The sequence below is a fragment of the Nicotiana attenuata genome, unplaced genomic scaffold (genome assembly GCF_001879085.1).
Source record: "Nicotiana attenuata strain UT unplaced genomic scaffold, NIATTr2, whole genome shotgun sequence".
Classification (NCBI taxonomy): domain Eukaryota; kingdom Viridiplantae; phylum Streptophyta; class Magnoliopsida; order Solanales; family Solanaceae; genus Nicotiana; species Nicotiana attenuata.
In genome coordinates this window covers 32202-53855 of record NW_017676024.1, presented here as the reverse complement: position 1 = coordinate 53855, position 21654 = coordinate 32202, and the positions used below count along the sequence as shown (strand labels likewise).

At 35.5% G+C, this 21654-nt stretch overlaps 2 protein-coding genes and 1 pseudogene across 2 annotated transcripts; 1 reads left to right on the top strand and 2 right to left on the bottom strand.

The window, feature by feature from the left end:
* The first annotated feature begins 3982 nt into the window (after nucleotides 1–3982).
* Nucleotides 3983–6970, top strand: LOC109220680 (annotated as a pseudogene).
* A 374-nt stretch (nucleotides 6971–7344) lies between these two features.
* On the bottom strand, nucleotides 7345–14093 carry LOC109220679 (5-methyltetrahydropteroyltriglutamate--homocysteine methyltransferase-like). Its single transcript, XM_019385139.1, has 12 exons — nucleotides 13871–14093; nucleotides 12506–12859; nucleotides 12307–12394; nucleotides 11342–11469; nucleotides 10855–11246; nucleotides 10228–10391; nucleotides 9992–10072; nucleotides 9731–9897; nucleotides 9402–9507; nucleotides 9069–9319; nucleotides 8782–8983; nucleotides 7345–7924 (listed from the first exon to the last, which is right to left on the bottom strand). Exons 1-12 carry the CDS (start codon nucleotides 14059–14061, stop codon nucleotides 7556–7558), a joined length of 2493 nt encoding a protein of 830 aa, XP_019240684.1. The 5' UTR covers nucleotides 14062–14093; the 3' UTR covers nucleotides 7345–7555.
* Nucleotides 14094–15049: 956 nt separating this feature from the next.
* LOC109220678 (uncharacterized mitochondrial protein AtMg00810-like) lies at nucleotides 15050–15969 on the bottom strand. Its single transcript, XM_019385138.1, has 3 exons — nucleotides 15835–15969; nucleotides 15414–15705; nucleotides 15050–15174 (listed from the first exon to the last, which is right to left on the bottom strand). Exons 1-3 carry the CDS (start codon nucleotides 15967–15969, stop codon nucleotides 15050–15052), a joined length of 552 nt encoding a protein of 183 aa, XP_019240683.1.
* Nucleotides 15970–21654: the final 5685 nt, after the last annotated feature.

The window sequence follows — 21654 nt, the reverse complement described above, 5'->3', positions numbered from 1 at the left end:
GGAGGGATTAGTTGTCCTACTGCCTTCTCCTATTATATTTGAAATCCTAGTTGGTCAATTTCTTTCATTAATATGCTTTCAATATAATTGTAATTTATTTCAATTTTCACCTTGATAGTAAATAGTTCATCAAAAATCCACAAAACATCCAGCACCGCTGCAAAGCCTAGGCTTGCTAGCTCTTTATAATTAATCCTTTTGGGATCACAACTCCAATTTATATTAATTTTTTATTTATTATTTAGCTATAAAGCTGCTTCATAGTAATCATATTATTTAACTACAATTTTAAGTATATTTTGTGACAAAACTTTGCTGTCACTAAATTGCAGGTTGATTAGAGACAATACAATGATTGTCACTAATTGTTTATATTTTTAGTGACAAAAAGTAAGGTCACAAAAAGTATACAATTTTATGGCTGAAGATTAGACCATTTAATTACAAATTTTGAATCGTCACTATTTGGCAATACATTTTTAGTGACGAAACCTTTTCGTATCGAAAGTTCAGCTAATTTTAAGACAAATAAATTTTTGTCATAAATCGTGTGCAACATTAGTGACAAAAATAATTTGTCACGAATAATTTTACTTTTGTGGCTAATACTACACAATAAATGGCGCCAACTCATTTTTTGGTGGGAAACTTTCGTGGACGCAACTTTCGCCACGAAATTTTATGTTTTGTCACTAAAAGTGCATAGCTCATGTCTTTAAAGACGAAATATAATTTTTGTCACGAAAAATGAATAATCCGTGACGAATTTTGTGTTGTGGCTAATAATTTCGTAGCTAAATACTACATTTGTTGTAGTGTGAACAATGTGAAGTAATGTCATCTTTTATAGGAATAATTGGCTTGTTCTTTTCCTATATGATTTTATGCAATTAAGCTGAATTCTATCGGAGAAGATTAAATAAGGAATAATAGTATTGTCAAAAAAGGAAAAGGCTACAAAAAAAAAAAACATTAGTGGCGAGTAAACTGAAATTTGTGGGAGAAAATTAAATAAAGCAAAATATTGGTGTAAAAATAGGAAAAGGCTTAAAAAAAAGTTGAGCTATGTAGAACCAAATCGGCTAAAAATAGGCGTCTAGAATTTGACCCAAGTAAACTATATAGCATTAATGTATGCGTAGCTTAAATGGAAAGAAAAATCAGTCTCAGGTAATTTATAATTATATTCTTAAATTATATAAATAAATAAGGTTATAAAAGTCGATCAATGTTTCAAGAATATTTTAGTCATTCAACATTTAACCTAAATTATTCGTGCTTTTATAATAATATAGATATAGATAGATATAGATATCGATATAGATATAGATATAGATATAGATATAGATAAATAGATAGATAGATAGATAGATAGATAGATAGATAGATAGATAGATAGATAGATAGATAGATGGATAGATAATATAGACATAGATTATTAGCAAAGTCTAGAGCTTATTGTTGGAATTCCCAAAATAGAGGTTTAACGGCCTAAAGGTACAAATATAATATTACTTTTAGTTGAATTCAAAGTTTTAGATGTTCTAAACATTTCAATATTATCTAATGTTAATTACCATTTTTATCTAATATTATCTAATTACCATATTATCTAATATTGAACTATTTTTAAAAATATTTTATCTTTCAAATTATAAAAATAGATCAATAGCACATAATAAATTCAATTTGAATAGAAGCATGCACAAGAGTATTATTTTCTTTGTTGTTAATTATCAATAGAATTCATAAAGACATTTATACTTTCACTATTAGGCGCTAAAACCCTCTCGTGTCATCCAAAATCCGATCCGAACATACTTTCAAGTTCGAAATCATCATACGAACCTATTGGAACCGTCAAATCCCGATTCCTAGGTCGTTTACTCAAAATATTGACCGAAGTCAAACTTGTCCTTTTAAGCCAACCTTAAGGAACCAAGTGTTCCGATTTCAACCCAAACTCTTTCAAATCCCCAATCAACCTTCCCCGCAAGTCATAAATCAGTAAAAGCAAGTACGCTAAATTAAAAACCAATTCGGATACAAAAGAAAATATTACAATTATGTCCAATGCTATAGCTATATTTTAGGGCAATTTTGGTAACCGACATTGTATTCATACTTTTATAATAATATAGATATAGATAGATAGATATAGGTTCTTCTTTTTCTAAATGGATTTGAATAATATAATACATTTTCAAATTAAATTAGTAATAGGATATTATAATACGTTTTCAAATTAAATTAGTAATAGAAATTTTTAAAAAGTATATCCTAAAAGTAATAGGATTACATGACTAAAAATATGTCTCTACCCGGAAAGTAATTATTCCAAAAGAAAACCTAACGTGTTCCTAAAGGTATTAGTTTACATGTTAACATGTAGTATTATATGTCTATGCCGAAAGTAAATATACTAATAGGACTCCTTAAGGATATCATGTAGAATTCCTAACGTGTGGTACATGTCCTAAAACTAATAGGATTATAATGCTAATGTCTAGAATTTCGGTTATGTCCTGTTATTGTGCTTAGTATTATAAGGTTATTTTTATAAATCGATATTATATTCATGCTTTTATAATAAATATAGATAGATAGATATATAAATATAGATATAGATAGATTAATTTATTAACTTTCATTTTCAAGACAAAGATTAATTATCGTTGATTTCCTTTTCACCTTCTAATAAATTAAAAGGTACTGATCAAAAGCATCACGACCTTTTTGGATGAGCCAAAACCTAATTTCTAAGACGCCAAAACATTTTAATAGGAAATTTTACGTTACAATCTTTGCTAAGACCCAATAGTACTCCAATTTAGTCAACCAAAATACTAAAAAAATAAAAAGCTAACGTATTACATGCTAACATGTAGTATTAAATGTCTATGCCCGAAAGTAAGTATACTAATAGGACTCCTATAGGTGTGGTATATGTCCTAAAACTAATAGGATTATAAGGCTAATATTTAGAATTACGATTATGTCCTTTTATTGTGAGTTATTATACTTAATATTATAAGGTTATTTTGGTAAACCGATATTGTATTCATGCTTTTATAATAATATAGATATAGATAGATAGATCATCGCGATGAAGGCAAAAAATACTAGATGATTTCTTCACGTTTCCTTAATAATTTGTAATTAATAGTCAGAGGCGTTTATTAGTACTTATGGCATCAACTATTAGTGTAAAAATTGGCGTTTAAATTGAGAAACGCCAGAGTTGAGGAATTGACTTGTTTAAAAAAAAATTGGTGCATGCACATGTGTCAATTTAGCTATTTTGCTCGTTAAATTAAATTGTTGGGAAGGGAGCGGTCACCTAAAAATTTGATTTGAACATATTAAGACTGTGAGGAGTCGTTTGATTCAAGGGATTATGTGGGTTATTCAAGTATACATTATGGGAAGAAATTTATTTTGGTTGGAATTATTAGCTAAAGGAAGTATTGTTATTATTATACTAATACTAATACTAAAATTTTAGGTAATTTAGAGCCCGTTTGGCTATATTTTTCACTTTTTTTAAATTAGTGTTTGACCATAAAATTTTCAATTTTCACTTGAACATCAATTTTACAACTTTTAAGAAAAAATTAAAAAACTCTAAAAAACTATTTTTCAAAATTTTCGACTCAAATGGCTCACAAAAATTAAAAAACAACCCAAAAATTCACTTTTTCGGAATCTTACAATTCTTATGTCCAAACCCAAAAATTCACTTTCTCGTACAAATTGAAAAATTCGTTATTTAAGTTATACTCTCTCCGGTCCAAAATAAGTGATTTTTTGGAAGTTTTCATACAGATTAAGAAATACACCTTTTAGTATTAATTAGCAATGGAATTGACCATATTAACCTTTACTATCTCACATAAATACTCCTAACACATATTCCAACGCTATTTACTCCAAGGAAAATGTAGTAAAAAAATAATTAATTCTTTTAACTACTATTGGTTTTGAACCAAACAATGGATTCCGTGCAAAATTAGGGCACACCGAAGCGGAGCACCACCCGCCGACAAAAATCCTTAGCCAAATTGAAGATGACGAGAATTCCTCTGCTGCGTTACTCTTGTAATGGTATTTCCTTTGCTAATTCTCATTCTGCTTCGGCAATTGCAATCAGATATTATTCTTCATCTCATAGCAATACTGATAATGTCAAGTGTTTAGATGATGCTCTGACTCTCTTTGGTCGAATGGTCAGTACACAGCCTCTTCCTTCTGTTTTTAGCTTCTCTAAATTATTGAAGACTATGTTAAATATGAAGCATTACTCAGCTGTTGTTTCCCTCTTTCGACAAATGCTGAAATTAGGCATCCCAATTAGTGATTCCATCTTGAATATCGCGATCAACAATTATTGCCTAGTGCATCGTTCTGACTGCGGATTTTCGGTGTTAGCCATTTACTTGAAGAAGGGCATTCCATTTAATGTTCTCACGTTTAGCACCTTACTAAGGGGGCTCTTTGCGGAAAGTAAGATAAAAGATGCGTTAACTTGTTCAAAAAGTTGGTGAGAGAGAATATTTGTGAGCCTAATGAAGTCATGTATTCAATTGTCATGAATGGACTTAGCAAAATGGGCCATACTCAAAAAACATTCGATTTGCTTAGGGTAATGGAACAAGGAAGCGTTAAGCCGGACACACCTATCTACAACATTGTTATACATGCCCTATGCAAAGATAGAATGATAGATGCTGCTATTAGCCTTTTTGAAGAGATGAAACAAAAAGGCATTCCTCCAGATGTTATCGCATATAGTTCATTGATTGATGGTCTTTGTAAATTTGGTCTGTGGGAGAAGGTTAGTACTTTGTTCTTCGAAATGGTAAATCTTAATATTTATCCAGATGTCCGCACCTTCAGCATACTGACAGATGGTCTATGCAAAGAGGGGAAAGTTGAAGATGCTGAGGAGGTAATGAGACACATGCCTGGAAAAGGTGTGGAGCCTAATGTGGTTACCTACAATGTTATAATTGATGGATATTGCTTACGCGGTCAAATGGATAGAGCAAGGAGACTTTTTGATTCCATGATTAATAAGAGCATTAAGCCTACCACTATTAGCTGTAACATATTAATAAATGGATATTGCAAGAAGAAGAAATTGGATGAGGCCATGCATTTGTTTCATGAAATTCCTCGAAACGGATTGGAACCTAGCATTGTTACCTACAATACTATCTTGCAAGGTCTATTTGAAGTTGGAAGAATTGACTTTGCGCAAAAATTCTTTGATGAGATGCTATCTATAGGGCTCAAGCCTGATTTATGCACTAATCGCATTTTGCTCCGTGGTTATTTCCAGACTGGGCTTCTTGAGAAAGCTATATCGCTATTTCATGAGTTGGAAGTAAAGAGAGAAGATACTGATATTGAACTTTATAATGTTTTAATTGATGGATTGTGCAAACATGGCCGGTTCGACAAAGCTCATGCTATTTTTGAGAAGCTTTTTTTAATTGGATTGTTTCCCAATGTGATTACATACACAATAATAATTACTGGATTTTGTCTAGAAGGGTTGTTAGATGAAGCTAAAGATATGTTAAGAAAAATGGAGGAGAATGGTCATTCGCCAAACGATGTCACTTATAATATTATTGTGCGAGGATTTCTCAAGTTTGGCAAAATTAGTGAAATGATAACTTTTTCGAAGGAAATGACTGGAAGGGGCTTCTCATTTGATGCAAGTACAGTAGAGTTACTAATAGATGTTATAGCGAAGGATCCTTCTTTGCTTAACATGATACCACAATTTCACTCGAGAAATAAGAAGTGAATATTTATTTCACTTGTTATCAATATGATGTAATTTCCTTTTACCTTGGCCAAGGAAATCGCATCCAATGGAATGACAGAAGGTTAAAGCATGACAATTAGAACATTGCTTAAGCTTTCCAAGCTAGCTTTTTTAAGAGGTACACCTGTTCTGATTTTTAATTCTTTTGCCGCTCTGCTTTTTGTTCTAGATCATATTTTATTGCACTCTTAATATGAGAAGTAACATGAGTATTTTCAGTGGTATTTAGTTATCTTCAGGTATTATCATTTTCTAAGTTTTTGAATATCAATAACTACTTCCTGTCACATGAGAAGCTTCTTTCTGTGCTCCATGAGGGAGTGCAGTGTGGTGCTGGCATGGGCCCTGGAGTCGATAATGTCATTCACGTTATGTCTTCTATACTGCTAATAACTGACCTTACTTTTTCATCCTTTTTATTCTTTTTGTTGCAGAGTAATACCAGCAATTACAAGAGTTTCCTGCAACAACTGGCGCAACATGAAGAACTTTGCTTGTCTGAATATAAAACAATCAGGATTGGCGAGTCTCACATTCTTCTCAAGTGTAGAAATTGAAGAAGAAGTCGTTCATGGGGATGCTGCAAAGTCCAAGAAACAGGCAGAAGAAATGCTGCCAAGGTCGCTTATATAGCTTTAACAAAACGTAAGCTAATAGCCAATAGCTAATACCCTTCTTTACTTTCTTACTTTCTTTTGACATCTTGAGCCAAATGGATATAGCTAATAGCTAAGATTCTTTACTTTTCGACATTCTTTTGACATCTTTTCCAATTTCAGGCAACTGTTTCCCTCGGACATGGAAGATGAAATCTCCAAAACCAAACCTTTCATGGAAACTACGGAAACTAAATCTCCAAAACAGTCCATTGGTGCTGAAAAGGTTACTGCATCTTTTGAGAAGTCACCTTCTTCAGTGGTACCATTGTGGAATTTGATATCATGCTGCGAATAGTGAACTTTGTATATGGAATGTACCTTCATCTTTTTTTTTTCCTCTGAAAATATCTCATGTGGATAGAGTAGTAAAATTTCATTCAAGTTAACTGTAATCTCTCATGTTGATAATTGATATTTCTTGAGGTCAGATCTGATATATATATTGAGTGCATATGCATCTATTGTCTCGAGGTCAGATTCTATGTATGAAAATTTTGATAAATATGGATATATATGAGGTGGCCCCGTTGCCTTTAAATTTTGGATCTGCCTTGAGTTATTATTGTTATAGCGTGGAATATTAAGGAGAAGAGTGTCAAGAGGCGTTTTCCTGAGCTAGCTCTGATGATGGCACAAAATTATCATATTCTTGAGTTGTCACAGTAGCTTCATCTTTCAGTGAATTCATTTCTCTGCTTCTATTCTTACTTCATCAAATCTGGCTTCTGCTACTCCGACAGTAAATAAATTCTTTTATACTATTGAGTCGCCAAATAATACTATAACTAATCGTCATGACTTGAAAAATAAGTTATGTTACTTGCTACACTAAGTTATCCAAAACTCAAGTTTCAAAGAACCCAAATTTCTCCACTATCTATTGGAATGAAATAAACCACACTAGAATAGAATGGATAAAGAAATATTCATACAACTAATTTTGCCAGACTCAGAAGCCTACATATTATTTCTTGGAGAAGAGTGTTCTCCCTGATTCTTGCACATAAAAGTAACACTGCTCTTGTAATTTCAAACAAGACTCATCGTTGGATCGACTATCTCACTTTGTGCTGGCCAACTGTGCGCGGAGAATCTTAGCTGCGGCTACCATGTTGCTGAGAGCCAGATTAACTTCAGTGTACTTGCGTGTCTTGAGGCCACAATCAGGGTTAACCCAAAGGATGTTGGTATCAAGAACTGCAAGCATTTTGCTGATTCTGTCAGCAATTTCTTCTGCCGATGGAATCCTTGGTGAATGGATGTCGTATACTCCAGGGCCAATGCCAGCACCATACTTCACTCCTTCGCGGAAAACAGAAAGAAGCTTCTCATCTGACCTGGAGTTCTCGATAGTGATCACGTCAGCATCCATGTCGATAATTGAATGGATGATGTCGTTGAAGTTTGAATAGCACATGTGGGTGTGAATCTGTCACAACAAATGGCAACAATGATCAGAATCATATAAAAGAAGATAAAATTTACATACTTTTTTTAAACTAATAAATCCCCATGGGCTAGCTGGCCTATGGTCTGAAACTCGGTGGATAATAACCCGCCCTTCCACCCTTCTCTACTTAAAACCACGTTTTTTTCCGCTGCAGGGTTTGAACTCGTGACATGCCCCTAACCCACAGATCATGTGCTACGTTTTAACTACTGCAACAAAGTCCCGAGGCAAAGAAGAGATTTACTACCTTAAAGAGAAAAAGCTCCCTAATAACACAAAACACCTCCAGGCTCTACCGAGCTCTTAGCTTTATCAGACATGAGACAACTATTTGAAAGGAATCACCAATTTCACACATACGAATTTGCTTATGAGTCTTTCCACCCCCTTGTTGCAATACCATTGGACATGGGAAACATTATGTTCCTTAACCTTTTCTATTATTCTTATCCTTTTTCTTCCTGTTCTGGGAGTGAACAGGTGCATGAATTCTGATGGTAGTTTAGTAGGATAATAAATAGACTATCCAGGATATATATTTTGATGTAGGAAGATAACTTTTGAAGAAGAAGCTAGCATAAGATACTTTTGCACATAAAAGGGCAGCCCGGTGCACTGAGCTCCCGCTATGTGCGGGGTTTGGGAAGGGCCGGACCACAAGGGTCTATTGTACGCAGCCTTACCTTGCATTTCTGCAAGAGGCTGTTCCCACGGCTCGAACTCGTTACCTCCTGGTCACATGGCAACAACTTTACCAATTACGTCAGGGCTCCCCTTCATACTTTTGCACATAGTTATAATTATATTTATAATGAAAACTTAGAGTGAATATGGACCTGTGTAGTGTCTTGAACACCACAGTTAGTTATCCTGAATGAATGTACAGCCCAGTTCAAGTAGAAAGCTTCCTCGGACTTCCTAAGAGGCAAACCCTCTCTCAAAGCAGCTTCATCAATCTGAATGACAGTAATGCCAGCCTTTTCAAGATCTTCAACCTCATCCTTAATAGCCAAAGCAATTTGATAGCAAGTCTCAAACCTAAAAAACAACAACAAATCAGTTAAATTAGAAGTGCGGCAGGAAAGAAAGATAGGTTACTGTGTTCAAGCTTAAAAGTTCGAACCTCGGCTGGTCATCTCTAACAAAAGACCAGTTTAAAATAGTAACAGGACCGGTAAGCATTCCCTTCATCGGGCGCTTACTCATGCTCTGCGCCAGTGAAGACCAAAAGACGGTCATTGGTTTCGGGCGACTAACATCACCATAGATAATTGGTGGCTTAACACAGCGGGATCCATATGATTGAACCCATCCATTGGCTGTAAAAGCAAAGCCAGATAATTGCTCCCCAAAATACTCAACCATATCGTTTCTCTGCATATTGATGATGAAATTCAAGTGTTCTCAGCTTCTTTGGCATAAGCATATAGACAATTACTTGACTTATATATCTCACCTCCGGCTCTCCATGCACAAGAACATCAATGTCTAGCTCTTCCTGGAGTTTGACTACTTTGCTGATTTCCTCTGTTATATACTTGACATATCCTTCCCCTGAGATCCTATTTTGGCCCATCGGCAGAAATTAACTGTGGGTGGTAGCCCAAATATACAAACCATATACACTGATTATGTATATTATTTGTATATTTATGTATATTATACTTAACATACAAAACATATACATTTGCCGGCTATTATCTTTTGCAGCAGCCTAAAAATTTAATATGCAGATATAAACCATAACAAATTTAAAAAGAGTAACTGCACAAGTAAATAGCTAACTTGTTAGCCTTGTATTCTCGGCGAACTTTTCTTAGCTCTAACGTCTGAGGGAAAGAACCAATAGTAGTGGTTGGAAGAACGGGAAGATTCAGCTTCTTCTGTTGAGCTTCCAACCTTGCACTGACATTTGTGGCTCGGCGATGATCAGAGCCCTTCAAAGAAGCAGCCTGAACATGAGATGCGAATTATGAGTCGATAATTCCAAACAGCTTAAACTATAATAAAATCGATATTAATTATAAAACACCTAAATATACTTACAGCCTTTTGAACAGCCTCGTTTATCACTCTAGGAGAGGATTTTCTGGAAGTGCGAGCCGCAGCATTAGCAGAGAAGAACGCCTGCAGACAGAAACTTCACTGTAAAATATGACCACTATTACGATTTAAAGATTCATTACTATTTAAATCCGATTATGTTCCAGATTTATCTTTGCCTGATCCAGAATGATGATAAATCTTCCATGTAGATGATTAACATAAATATGTAAAAATACCTCGTCTCTTTGGCCAGCTAATGCCTTTGCCAATGCATTGACTTCCACCAATTTTTGTGCAGCAAATGCAAGCCATGACTTAATTTCTTCATCCAACTTAGTCTCATTCACTAAATCAACTGCAGTGTGGAGAAGCGAGCAGGACGTGGAGACCACAAGCTTGTCTGAAGAAAAATGCCCAAAAACGTCACTCATATGCTTCCAATAATGCACAGACTAAGATTTTGTTATATATACAGTTGCAAAGATTGCACTAATTTCATTTATTTCCTTATTTCTAGATAAAGCAAAGAGCAAACCGAGGATTCACTTTATTGGTACATGTCTAAAAATCAACATGCATACCAAAAGTGTAGAAAGTCTTCTAAATTTTGGAAGACTAACATTATGTAGAAAAATGTGGCGATAACAAAGGATAATGGAATAACTAAACAGCCAAAATTGCTTGACTGATACTTCAAAGTTTGAAACAGACCTTATGGTTCCTATTCTATGCCGTTAAATTTCCTAATGAAAAGCTAGAGAACAAAAAGGAAATCACAATTAACATAAATTTCTAGGTTTCTTGAGAACAATGCGGTCAGATTTCACGATTCAACGTATAAAAGTGCAGTTATAAGGAATTACCTTTTCCAACTATGTTCTCAATAGCTTGCAAGGTACTCAGAGAAGAAGCAAGATCATTGGCCCATATATTCCTCCCATCAACTACTCCGGCGAAAAGATACTTTTCCAAAGGAAAACCGCTCTTGATCAAATCAAGAGTCTTTGATCCACGAACTAGATCAAACCCCAATGCGGTAACACCTTTTAAAGCGGTCACTGTTTTGAAAGCTTCAGCAGGAACATCGGCAAAGTATGTCTCGATGAGGACGTTTAAACCAGAAAGTGACGACTCTAATTCTGAGTAGGCATGAGTAAATGCCCGTAATTGATGAGAATCAAGATCTTTAACAAGAGTAGGCTCATCAAACTGAATCCAACTTGCACCAGCTGCCTTCAGTTCAGCAATGACTTCCCTAAATGAGCAGCATGATACAAGGCAGTTGTGGTGAACATTATGAGATAGAAATACAGGATAAATAATAAATAAGGGAAATTTGTTTTATCTTACTTGTAAACAGGAAGAATCTTGTCAATCAGTGAGAGAAGAGGAAACGACTTTTCAACACCTTTTGCTGCTTTTGATAACAAGAGGAAGGAAACTGGACCGACAAGAACAGGGACGGTGTCAACACCTAGCTGCAAAATCAAAAAGTTGAAACCAATATCAGCACACCAAATAATTCCAAAAGATTCAGTTAATTGGAGGAACAAACTAAAACAACTGACATGTGGCTATCAGTTTATACTAGGAAAATACGAGTCAATACCACATCAGGATGGTTTTCAATAAAGACAAAATAATAGGGGTTACTAAGTGCAATTTTACTATGATACTGACGACACAAACTGCTCAACAGACCTCTTAGCAGAGTTGACCCTTTTCGGTATATCCTCGAATTATGCATCAGAGTCTTTTTGGTTTTCCTATCTAAATATGTAAGTTAATCCTGAAACTTGAAATTTGTTACTACTCCCAGGCAACAGCACCCATTAAGTTGGTTAAGAACCATGAGGTCTTAGGTTCAAATGCCAACAGAGACCTAAAAACACTAGGCATTTTCGTCCTATCTGTCCAAGCCTTGGTGGACAAAATTACCTAGTACTTGTTGGTGGTGGGAGCTAGCAGGAATCCCGTGGAATTAGTCGAGGTGCGCTTAAGCTCGCCCGGACACCATGGTTAAATTAAGAACAAAAAAAGGGACCACCCATAATGTGATCTTCATTGCAATGACATATTTGATGCTTGTGAGTCTGAGAACTCCTTATATAACATCTTGTACCATTTATATTAATATACATTTGCAACCTATGCTGCCAGACTCTCCAAAATACTGCCGCACCCATATCGGATCCTCCAAAAATGCACTACTTTTGGAAGATCCGACACACCCAGTGGCATTTTCGGAGACTCCGAGCAATATAGTTTGCAACAAGAAAGAAAGTCGAAACTTTTAGTATGAGGCATAAACTTACCGATTTAGCCTCCTTGTATTCATTAACTGCCTTGTGAGATGCATAACAAAACTTAACATCTGGCCCCAATTCAGGAACAATGTAGTGGCTGCATCCAAGAACAAGAATCTCATATTAACCTTCAATTACACAATGATATGCAACAGATCTCAGAGTTCACTAAGTTGTTAAAACACTTGAATGAAAAGTCGTCACTTACTAGTTGGTGTCGAACCACTTTGTCATCTCCATGGCAGGTACAGAGGCGTTTCCCCTAGCCATCGGGAAGTATACATCAAAACCAATCTCACCACCTTTCCAACTATATCTTGGCGGAACTGCACCTAACATAGCAGTTGTGTCCAAGACCTGGTCATAATATGAGAACGTGTTGCTCGGAATATATTTAATACCAGCTTCAGCCATCTGCTTCCAAATGGATGACCTAAGATCAGCTGCCACCTTCTCCAAATCCTCGGAACTGCTCTTCCCATCCCAAAAAGATTCCAACGCAAACTTAAGCTCTCTTTTGGGCCCCATACGAGGATATCCAACAACGTGAGATGCCATCGTTCTGTTTTTTTATCCATTACAAGTAAAAGTAAATTACATTTGGACACTTCAACAGCCTCTAAAGTTTATACATCTATCTGCATTTTCATGCAAAGGATCGCATAACAGTCATTCTATGTCTTAAGAAAATGCATAACATCATGAAACAGATGGTTTAAGACTGCACCAAATGATAAAACAAGATAAATTGTGCAAACCATCTCATCTAAACCTCTAAATTGCGCGAGCAGAGTTACTTCTCATTATTTATTTAAGTTTGCAACACGCCCCTTTACGTGTTAGGTGATTCACTGAATTATTTTGTATTAGATATACATCGGACAGTGTTGCTCAGATTCAAACACGTGCGTACACTTGTACCATGTTAAATTACATAAACCGCTTCATCCAAAAATTTAAACACTAAACAGAAGTAGACTTTTTATTCATTCACTTACCTCAACAACAAAATACACATAAAAAGTGCCCAAACAAACACATAAATTAGTTGATAATAAGTAAAAAGGCAGCCCGGTGTACCAAGCTCCCGATATGCGGGGGGAGGGGGGTCTGGGGAAGGGGTCGGACCGCAAGGGTCTATTGCAGGCAGTCTTACCCTGCATTTCTGCAAAAGATTGTTTCCACTAACCCGTGACCTCCTGGTCACATGGCAGCAGCTTTACCAGTTCCAGTTACGCAAGGCTCCCCTTCTTCGCGAAAATAAAAAATTTAAATACCACAACCAAAAATCAAAACTCTGAACAAAACAAGTTAAAGAAATGGTAATACACATGATAAACTGATAATCAACAAAAATGAAAAACTTGAACAAAAAAAAACACATGATAAACTGATAATAAGCTAAAAGCTTAAATACCCTCAACCAAAAATGAAAACTTTGAACAAAATACACATAAAAGGTGCCAAAATAAACACATGATAAATTGATAATATGCAAAAATCTCAAACACCACATTCCAAAAATGAAAATTTGGAGCAAAGAAAATATAAAAGAAATGAGCAGAACACAAACCTGAACTGAAAGTTTAAATTCAAGAATTGAGTGACACGTGGATTGATGGAGGGGATAGTAAATATAGAAATTGAGGAACCAAATGATAAAAAAGGTGATGAAGAAATGAAGGGAGAAGAAGAAGGTGTAGAAAACAGCAGTGAAATTTGTTTCATATATACTGAACTTAATTTCTTAGCGGTAGTTAACATTTCCACTTTCAAGATTCTATATACTACTATTTGTGACCTACTACGGCTGCTGGTTTTTGTTTTAATCTTTTTTTTTTCTTTTGACCCTTCTTGTTTTATGTTTTCAAAATATAGCACCAAATGTTTTTTTTCTTGATGCAAAAAATATACATATGCACTTTTGCTGCTACCAAATATGAATAGTTTCGGTCGTGGGTCAAATGAGATCTTTGCCCTTTTTATTTCCCGCCGCTATATGGTATTTGGGCCCAAATTAATTCGCATTCTAATTGTGTAAGGCATATTAAGGGAGAAGCATTTTCTATCAATATCTTTTTATTTTTAAAGTTCAAATTAGAGACCCCTGGTTAATAGTGTAAAACTTCTATATTTAGCCAAATATTTTTTCACAATATAGTATGAGGGGGCCAAAAGGTCAAAAGATAGAATTTTTCTTTCAGAAATTTGTGCTTTTAGTGCTGAATTTTTTTGATTTTGGCTCAGTGATATTTGACTAAGTAGATTTAACCTTCATTTTATTAAAAAAATGCAATTTTGATACTTCTTCTTGTGAATCTTCATAAATTTAATATATTATCAACCATTATATCATATCAATTATGAATTTATGCTTGGAAGCTCAGATTAACAGAGCTCCCATGGAGTCTACTAGAACATTCTGAGAAAGGAGAAGAAAGAGAGCAAGAGATAGAGAGAATGGAAGACAGCTGAATGTTTGACCTATGTGAGGGCCTTAGTAAGGATATCAACCAACTGATTGTGAGTATTCACATGATGAAGAGATGAGGCCTTCTTGCAGCTTGTTCCTTACAAAATGGCAGTCGACTTCAATGTGCTTGGTCCTTTCGTGAAACACTGGATTATTGGCAATATGTATGGCAGATTGGCTATTACAAAACACCTGGATAGGACTTGATTGGGCAACAGTAAGTTCTGCAAATAGCCTGCTCAACCACACCAACTCCCCAACTACTTTCCTGAGGGATCTCTATTCTGCTTCAACTGAGGACAAATAAACAGTCTCCTGCTTCTTGGACTTCCAGCTAATAGGGCTGTCTCCTACTAAAACAATGTACCCAACAGACCTTTTAGAGTCCGGGCAAGCTGTCCAGTCTGAATCACAATAAGCCTTAATTGAACAGTCAGGATTGTTAGAGAAGAAGACACCCAAGGTAGGATCCTTTTGAGATATCTAAGAAGGTGAAATGTTGCAGTCAAATGGGTGTCCCTTGGATCTTGCATAAACTAACTTAAGAGTTGCACACTGTAGGCTATATCCAGCCTAGTATTGGTGAGAAAGTTGAGCTTTTCCACTAATTTTATGCAGTATGTGAGATATGGTAGGAGATTACCCTCTTGTGCTTTTAGCTTCACAGTAGGATCAAGAGGTGAGGAGGCATTGATGTAGACAAAACACTGGTATTCTTTCAATAAGTCTAAAACAAACTTCCTTTGAGAAATAAGAATACCATCTGGTTTGTATAAGACCTCTAGACCCAAGAAATAGTGAAGTCTGCCCAAATCCTTTATTCTAAACTTTTGATCCAGGAAGGCGTTCAAGCTTGCAATCTCTTTTGAGTTAGTCCCAGTGATTATAACAACATCAACATATACAGCCACAAAGATGATGGATGAGGAAGTTTTCTTGCAGAAAAAGGAGTGATCATTTTCAGAATGTTGGTACCCTTTTGAAGATAGTGCCTAGGTTAATTTGGCATACCATTGTCTGCTGGCTTGTTTCAGTCCATATAATGACTTGTTCAACCTGCATACCACTCTACTTGGACTGCATTGATCAACTACAAGTCCAGGAGGAGCCTCCATGTATACTTTCTCGTGTAGGTCTCCATGGAGAAAGACATTGTTCACATCCAATTGGAATATGTCCCAGCCCTTTTTAACAGCCATTGTAACTAGGACTCTGGTTGTTGTCATTTTCATAACAGGGAGAAGGTTTCTGTATAATCAATCCTAACCTGCTGAGTATAACCCTTTACTACCAACCTAGCTTTGAACTTTTCGATGCTCACATCTGCTCTATGTTTAACCTTGTATACCCATTTACAACCTATTGCTTGTTTTTCGGCTGGTAAGGGGGCCAAATCCTAAGTATGGTTGGCATGGAGTGCCTCAAATTCCTGTGTCATGGCTGCTTGCCAAGCAGGATTGAGGGTTGCCTCTTCATATGAAGATGGCTCGCTATCATGACAAACACGTAGCACCAAGTGCTGACTTTCAGAAAATAGAGCATCAGGAGTGATATGATGATGATTAGAAAATAAGGCATTTAGTGAAGGGGTGCAGTGAGGAGTATTGGACAGTTGAGTAGTATTACTGGGCAATTGGTAAACATAATCTTTTAAGTAGACAGGGGCCTGATGACTTCTATTGGATTTCCTTAAAATTGGTGCTTCTGATTGTACATGTGTAGATGAAGTCTGCAAATTGTTATCATTTGGAGATGGAGGATCAGAGGTATTTAGAGAAGGTGTATTATTGGTAAGTGTCTCAGAGTGGTGTTCTATGTCTGGAAATGTGATACTAACAGGACTCCGTCCAATGTTCATAGGGGAAACCTGACTACTGTCCTCAGCATAGTTAGGAAATGAGATTGTCTTAAGAACAACAGGAAAGGAAGATTTTTAGAACTTAAGGAGAATGGGAAAACATTTTCATGAAAGATTACATCTCCGGAGATGTGTATTCTCTTGGTGGTCAGACTTAGTACCTTGTGACCTTTTGTGCCAAAAGGATATCCTACAAAGATGTGAGGGGTAGTTCTTTGTTCAAATTTGTCTCTGTGTGTCTTGGCTATAGTGGGGTAGCAGAGACACCCAAAGCTTTTCAAGTGAGAGTAATTGGGTTTCTTTTGGTATAACAACTCAAAGGGACATTTGTTATTAAGGTAAGTGGTTGACAGCCTATCTGTCAGATAGGTGGCTGGTAGGATGCAATCTCCCCAATAATTGGTTGGGATTAAGGGTGTCTAATGATCCGGGTTTAACCAGAACCGGCCCGAACTGGTACAAGGGGCCGGGTGTGGCTGGGTTAAAGGGGTAGGGGGTTGGTCCGTCTACTTAAATTCTACCGGTTAACCGGACCGGCCAAACCCGGTCAACGGTTTTTATTGTTCAACCGGTTAACCGGCCCAGACCGGTATAGCGGCTAGTTAATTTTTTATTTTTTTAATAGTGGGCCTTATTTCTGACCGTAGGCAACGGTCTTCTGCCCTTATGGCCGTTGCCCAACGGCAGATTTTCACAAATAGCCCATTTTGGGTTTTTTTCTATTAACACCCCTTTGAAAAACAATAAATACACCCCCCCTTCTTCACTTCTTCACTCATCTCACATTTCTCAATATCAATTCTTATATTCTCTCATTCTTGAATCTTCACCTAAAGTGCAATCAACTATTTGGCTCTTTTTTTTGGAATTTAATTTATCGTAGTATTTATTATTTGAAGTTTGAACAATTCAACTTCAAAATTGGAACAATTGACGTTTCTTCGTGGTAACATTGGAGTTACGAAGCCTCATCAAGTGCTCAATTTATTGCCGAATTCGGTGCACTCCCTACAACTTTTTCTCTTATTTACTATTTTATTTTCATATTTAATTTTTTCTAGTAGTTAAATTTTTACAATACGTTTAATGCTGCAAAAAGAGTTTGTAATAAGGTTACTAATCGGGAAAACAAAAAAAGAGGTAGTACTTCTGCTTCAACATCTGGTAATAATTTAAATGACTTTGCACATATTCCTGAAACATTACCTGATAATAATATAGATTATGAATAATTACAGGAAAATATCGGTATAGAAGATAATGAATTAGAAATGGAAGATGAGATACCACTTACACCTAGTAGTGTTGGAGCTGGTAGCAGGGGTGGTGGTCGTGGTGCTAGTAGTAGACCACCTGTGGCTCCGACTACTAATAGGAGAAAAAGAAGTAAGGTTTGGAAATTTTTTGACGAAATAGAAGGTACTGATAGAGTTAAATGCAAACTTTGTAATGATACTTTTAAACATAAGACTGGAGGACAATTAGGGGGGAATGGGACGCTTAGTAGACATATGAGAATTAAGCATCCTATAGAATGAGTCTCTGATGGAGATGAAAATCAAGCAACTCTAAACCCTAATACCGGAGGACTTATAAAATATAATAAAATGAAGGATCGTTAGGAGTTAGCAAAAATGATTGCTTTGGGTTGTCTACCTTTTTCTTTTGCTTCTTCATCATATCTTATTATGTATATTCAAAGGATTCATAATCCTTTATTTAAAGGTATCCTTAGAAGTACTTATAGATCTGATATCTTTAGACTTCATGGACAATATCAAATATACATACGTTATTTGTTTAGCCACCTTCCTTGTAGAGTTTCTCTAACTTCTCATATCGGCGATGCTATTAATGGAAATGATTATTTGACAATTACATATCATTGGATAGATGATAACTATTGTATGAAAAAATGCATTATCACTTTTAAATATGATGAGGATCAGAGTCATACTGTTGCGTTTATAAGTACTACTATTTGTGAAGTTGTTGAATTTTATAATCTCAAGCAAAAAGTATTGTGTATGTCTTTTGATAATGCTTCTAACAATAATGCCGCAATTTCAATATTAAAACTGCATTTGCAGCCACCACTTGCCGAAATTTTTCATGTTAGGTGTGCATGTCATGTTTATAATTTAATTGTTAAAAGTGGCCTTGATTTATTTTCAACTGAGATTACTCATGTTAAAAGAGCAGTTGGTGTTATTCAAGAAAATAATAGACAATCTAGAATTAGAGAAATTTAAGAATAAGTGTACCGAGTATAACCCTAAACCCAGATTCATGCCAGACGATATTGTTACTAGATGAAATTATACATATATATTTTTAAAATATTTCTACAAATATAGATTCCCAATAACTGAAGTTTCTAATGCGCATTGTACTGATCCAAACCGTATGTTAACAACTACTACTTGGGAGGTCATTAATGATGTTATTAAATTTTTACATAAATTTTATACAGCTACTGTTGAGTTTTCTGGAGCATATTATCCTATTGTTACTATGGTTTTAGTACATATAGCTGAAATTTTGTTTCTACTCTTTGAATTTAAGAAGAAAGAAAAATATAGGGATGTTGTTGAACAAATGCAAGCAAAATTCAAAAAATACTTCTTTCCAATTCCTCCGATTTACTTAATTGGTGCTGTTTTAAATCCTTCTATTAAGATATATGATTGTTACCAATTAATGAATACTTTATATACTTATATGGAGATTGGACCAATTGAAACCCTATATATATATATATATATATATATATATATATGCTTGTATGAACAAGCTAAATGATTCTTTACAACAATTATATAATTATTATGCAAATGTAATTGATTGTGCTGCTCTTAATGTTGGCAATGTTAATTTTACTATGCACTGTACCACTTCTACTACTGTGGATGATGATGAAGGCCTTGATAGTTTTAATATTTTTGTTACATTTTCTAACACTCAAACCAGTAGTAGGAACATTGATGAACTTCAATTGTACTTGCAGAAGCAAAAAGAGCCTCGCACAAAGGAATTTTCACCGTTGGGATGGTGGCATGAGAATGGAAAGCAATTTCCTGTTCTTTCCGCTATTGCTCGGGACGTGCTGAATGTGTCAATTTCAACTATTGCATCAGAGAGTGCATTTAGCCAAGCAAGACAATAACTTGGAGACACCCGTCACTCATTGGGAAGCAATGCTTTGGAAGTTTTAGTATGTTTCAGAGATTGGATTAGATCGGAACGAAGAAATCAAGGACGTGAAGTTGTTTATAGCCCAGAAGACGAGGAACTTGGAGATATATTAACACATGGTAATCCATCTGATTTAACACTCCAGAAGAAGGCCACTCAGTTCATATTGATTATGACGAACTTACTAAGGCTATGCAAAACCTTTGAATTTACTCTTTTTTGGTTAATTTACTTGTTGTTAAATGTAAACCTTTCAATTTGTAAGTTTGAATTTTGAAATAAATGTAGCATTTGCAATTTATAAGTGCAACTTTTTCCGATCTTCATTGTATTCTTTATATTTTTACTTTATATTAATATAACTTACAATAGTTATACAAAATACAAAAAAAATTACACTAACCCGGCCCGACCCGACCCATTGTACCCGTAACCCTTACGGTTCATTTTTTACTCGGATGAACTCGAACCCGTTAAATCCGATAAGCCCCAACTCGTAACCGGCCCGGATCCCAACCCGTACGGTTACTAATTTTTCTACCCAGCCCGGACCGGCCCACCAGTTAGACACCCTTAGTTGGGAGTTTAGATTGGAACATGAGTGCCCTAGCAGTCTCAAGTAGATATTTACGTTTTCTCTCTATTATACCGTTATGTTGTGGTATATAGGGACATATTTCTGATGTATGATCCCTTTAGATTGGTAGAATGAACATGCTTTATGGCTGGTAAAATCCAAGCCATTATCAGATCTAATAGTTTTTATGGATGTATTGAACTGATTTTCAATCATGGTCACAAATGCCTTTAAAGCCTTAGGAGAATTACATTTGCAGCTCAATAGGTGAGTCCAAGTGGATCTGCTGAAGTCATCCACTAGTGTGAGAAAATATTTGTAGTTATCATGGGTGGTTACATGGTAAGGCCCCATATATCTATGTGTACTAGTTCAAATAATTTGGAGGTAGTGCTGGTTCTTTGAGGAAATGGGAGCTTGGTTTGTCTTGCCATAGGGCATATGAGGCAAATAAATGGTTGTCTTGGTGCAAACTTTGAAGAAATTAAGGATATTCCTCTCATTTTAACAAAAGGAACATGAACAAGCCTATTGTGCCATAGAGAGTTTACATCATGCTTATCAAACATACATGAAGACGCATCCTTATTACTTGAAATGGAAGTATTTACAGATTGAGGAGTGTAAAATGAGTATGAATAACAAACTCATGACTATTTACATTGGGAGCAGGAATACAATTGCAGTAGGAAGCTGAAATAGTAAAAGGTAAAATAGTCTTTTTACCTTTCAAACATATGGAATAGAGATAGTACAGACCTTCTTTGCTACTACCAATCACCTGAGGCCTCTTCATTGAAGGGACTTGCAACAAATAAAGTGTATCACTGAAAAATACAATACATCTAAGGTGTACTGCAAAGGAGTGAACAGAAATCAAGTTATACTTGAATGATGCAACATGAAGAATCCTATGTAGGACAATGCCTGAAGAGAGTATCACATCTCCAAATTCAAGAACTTTTACTCTATATCCATTTGGTAGACTTATCAGTAGAGGATATGGCAATTTAGTGATGTTAGTGAGTGCATATTTGTTAAAGGTCATATGGTTAGATGTTCCCGAGTCTATGATCCAAAGATCAGCCTTTGATTCAAAACATTTGCATGAAGGTTTGTCAAAATCAATGGAAGAAGTACATACAACAATACCTGCAAAGTTGGCACTACCACTGGTGACATTGCCATTGCTGGAAGATCCTCCTGCATATCCTACTTGAAAGTGCTACAGCGAGTTCATTGTCTGTCCATATT

Bases quoted from the DNA above. Each gene is read 5' to 3' on its own strand.
- LOC109220678 (XM_019385138.1), bottom strand. From the start codon at position 15,969: ATGGCTGTTAAAAAGGGCTGGGACATATTCCAATTGGATGTGAACAAT. The intron at 15,706-15,834 runs GTATGCAGGTTG...TTTTTCTGCAAG, and splicing joins AATGCAGTCCAAGTAGAGTG to AAAACTTCCTCATCCATCAT. The intron at 15,175-15,413 runs GTAATCTCCTAC...ATTGTGATTCAG, and splicing joins GAAGCTAAAAGCACAAGAGG to ACTGGACAGCTTGCCCGGAC.
- LOC109220679 (XM_019385139.1), bottom strand. From the start codon at position 14,061: ATGTTAACTACCGCTAAGAAATTAAGTTCAGTATATATGAAACAAATT. The intron at 12,860-13,870 runs GTTTGTGTTCTG...ATAAAAAAACAG, and splicing joins AATTTAAACTTTCAGTTCAG to AACGATGGCATCTCACGTTG. The intron at 10,073-10,227 runs GTATTTTTACAT...TTCTGTCTGCAG, and splicing joins TAGCTGGCCAAAGAGACGAG to GCGTTCTTCTCTGCTAATGC.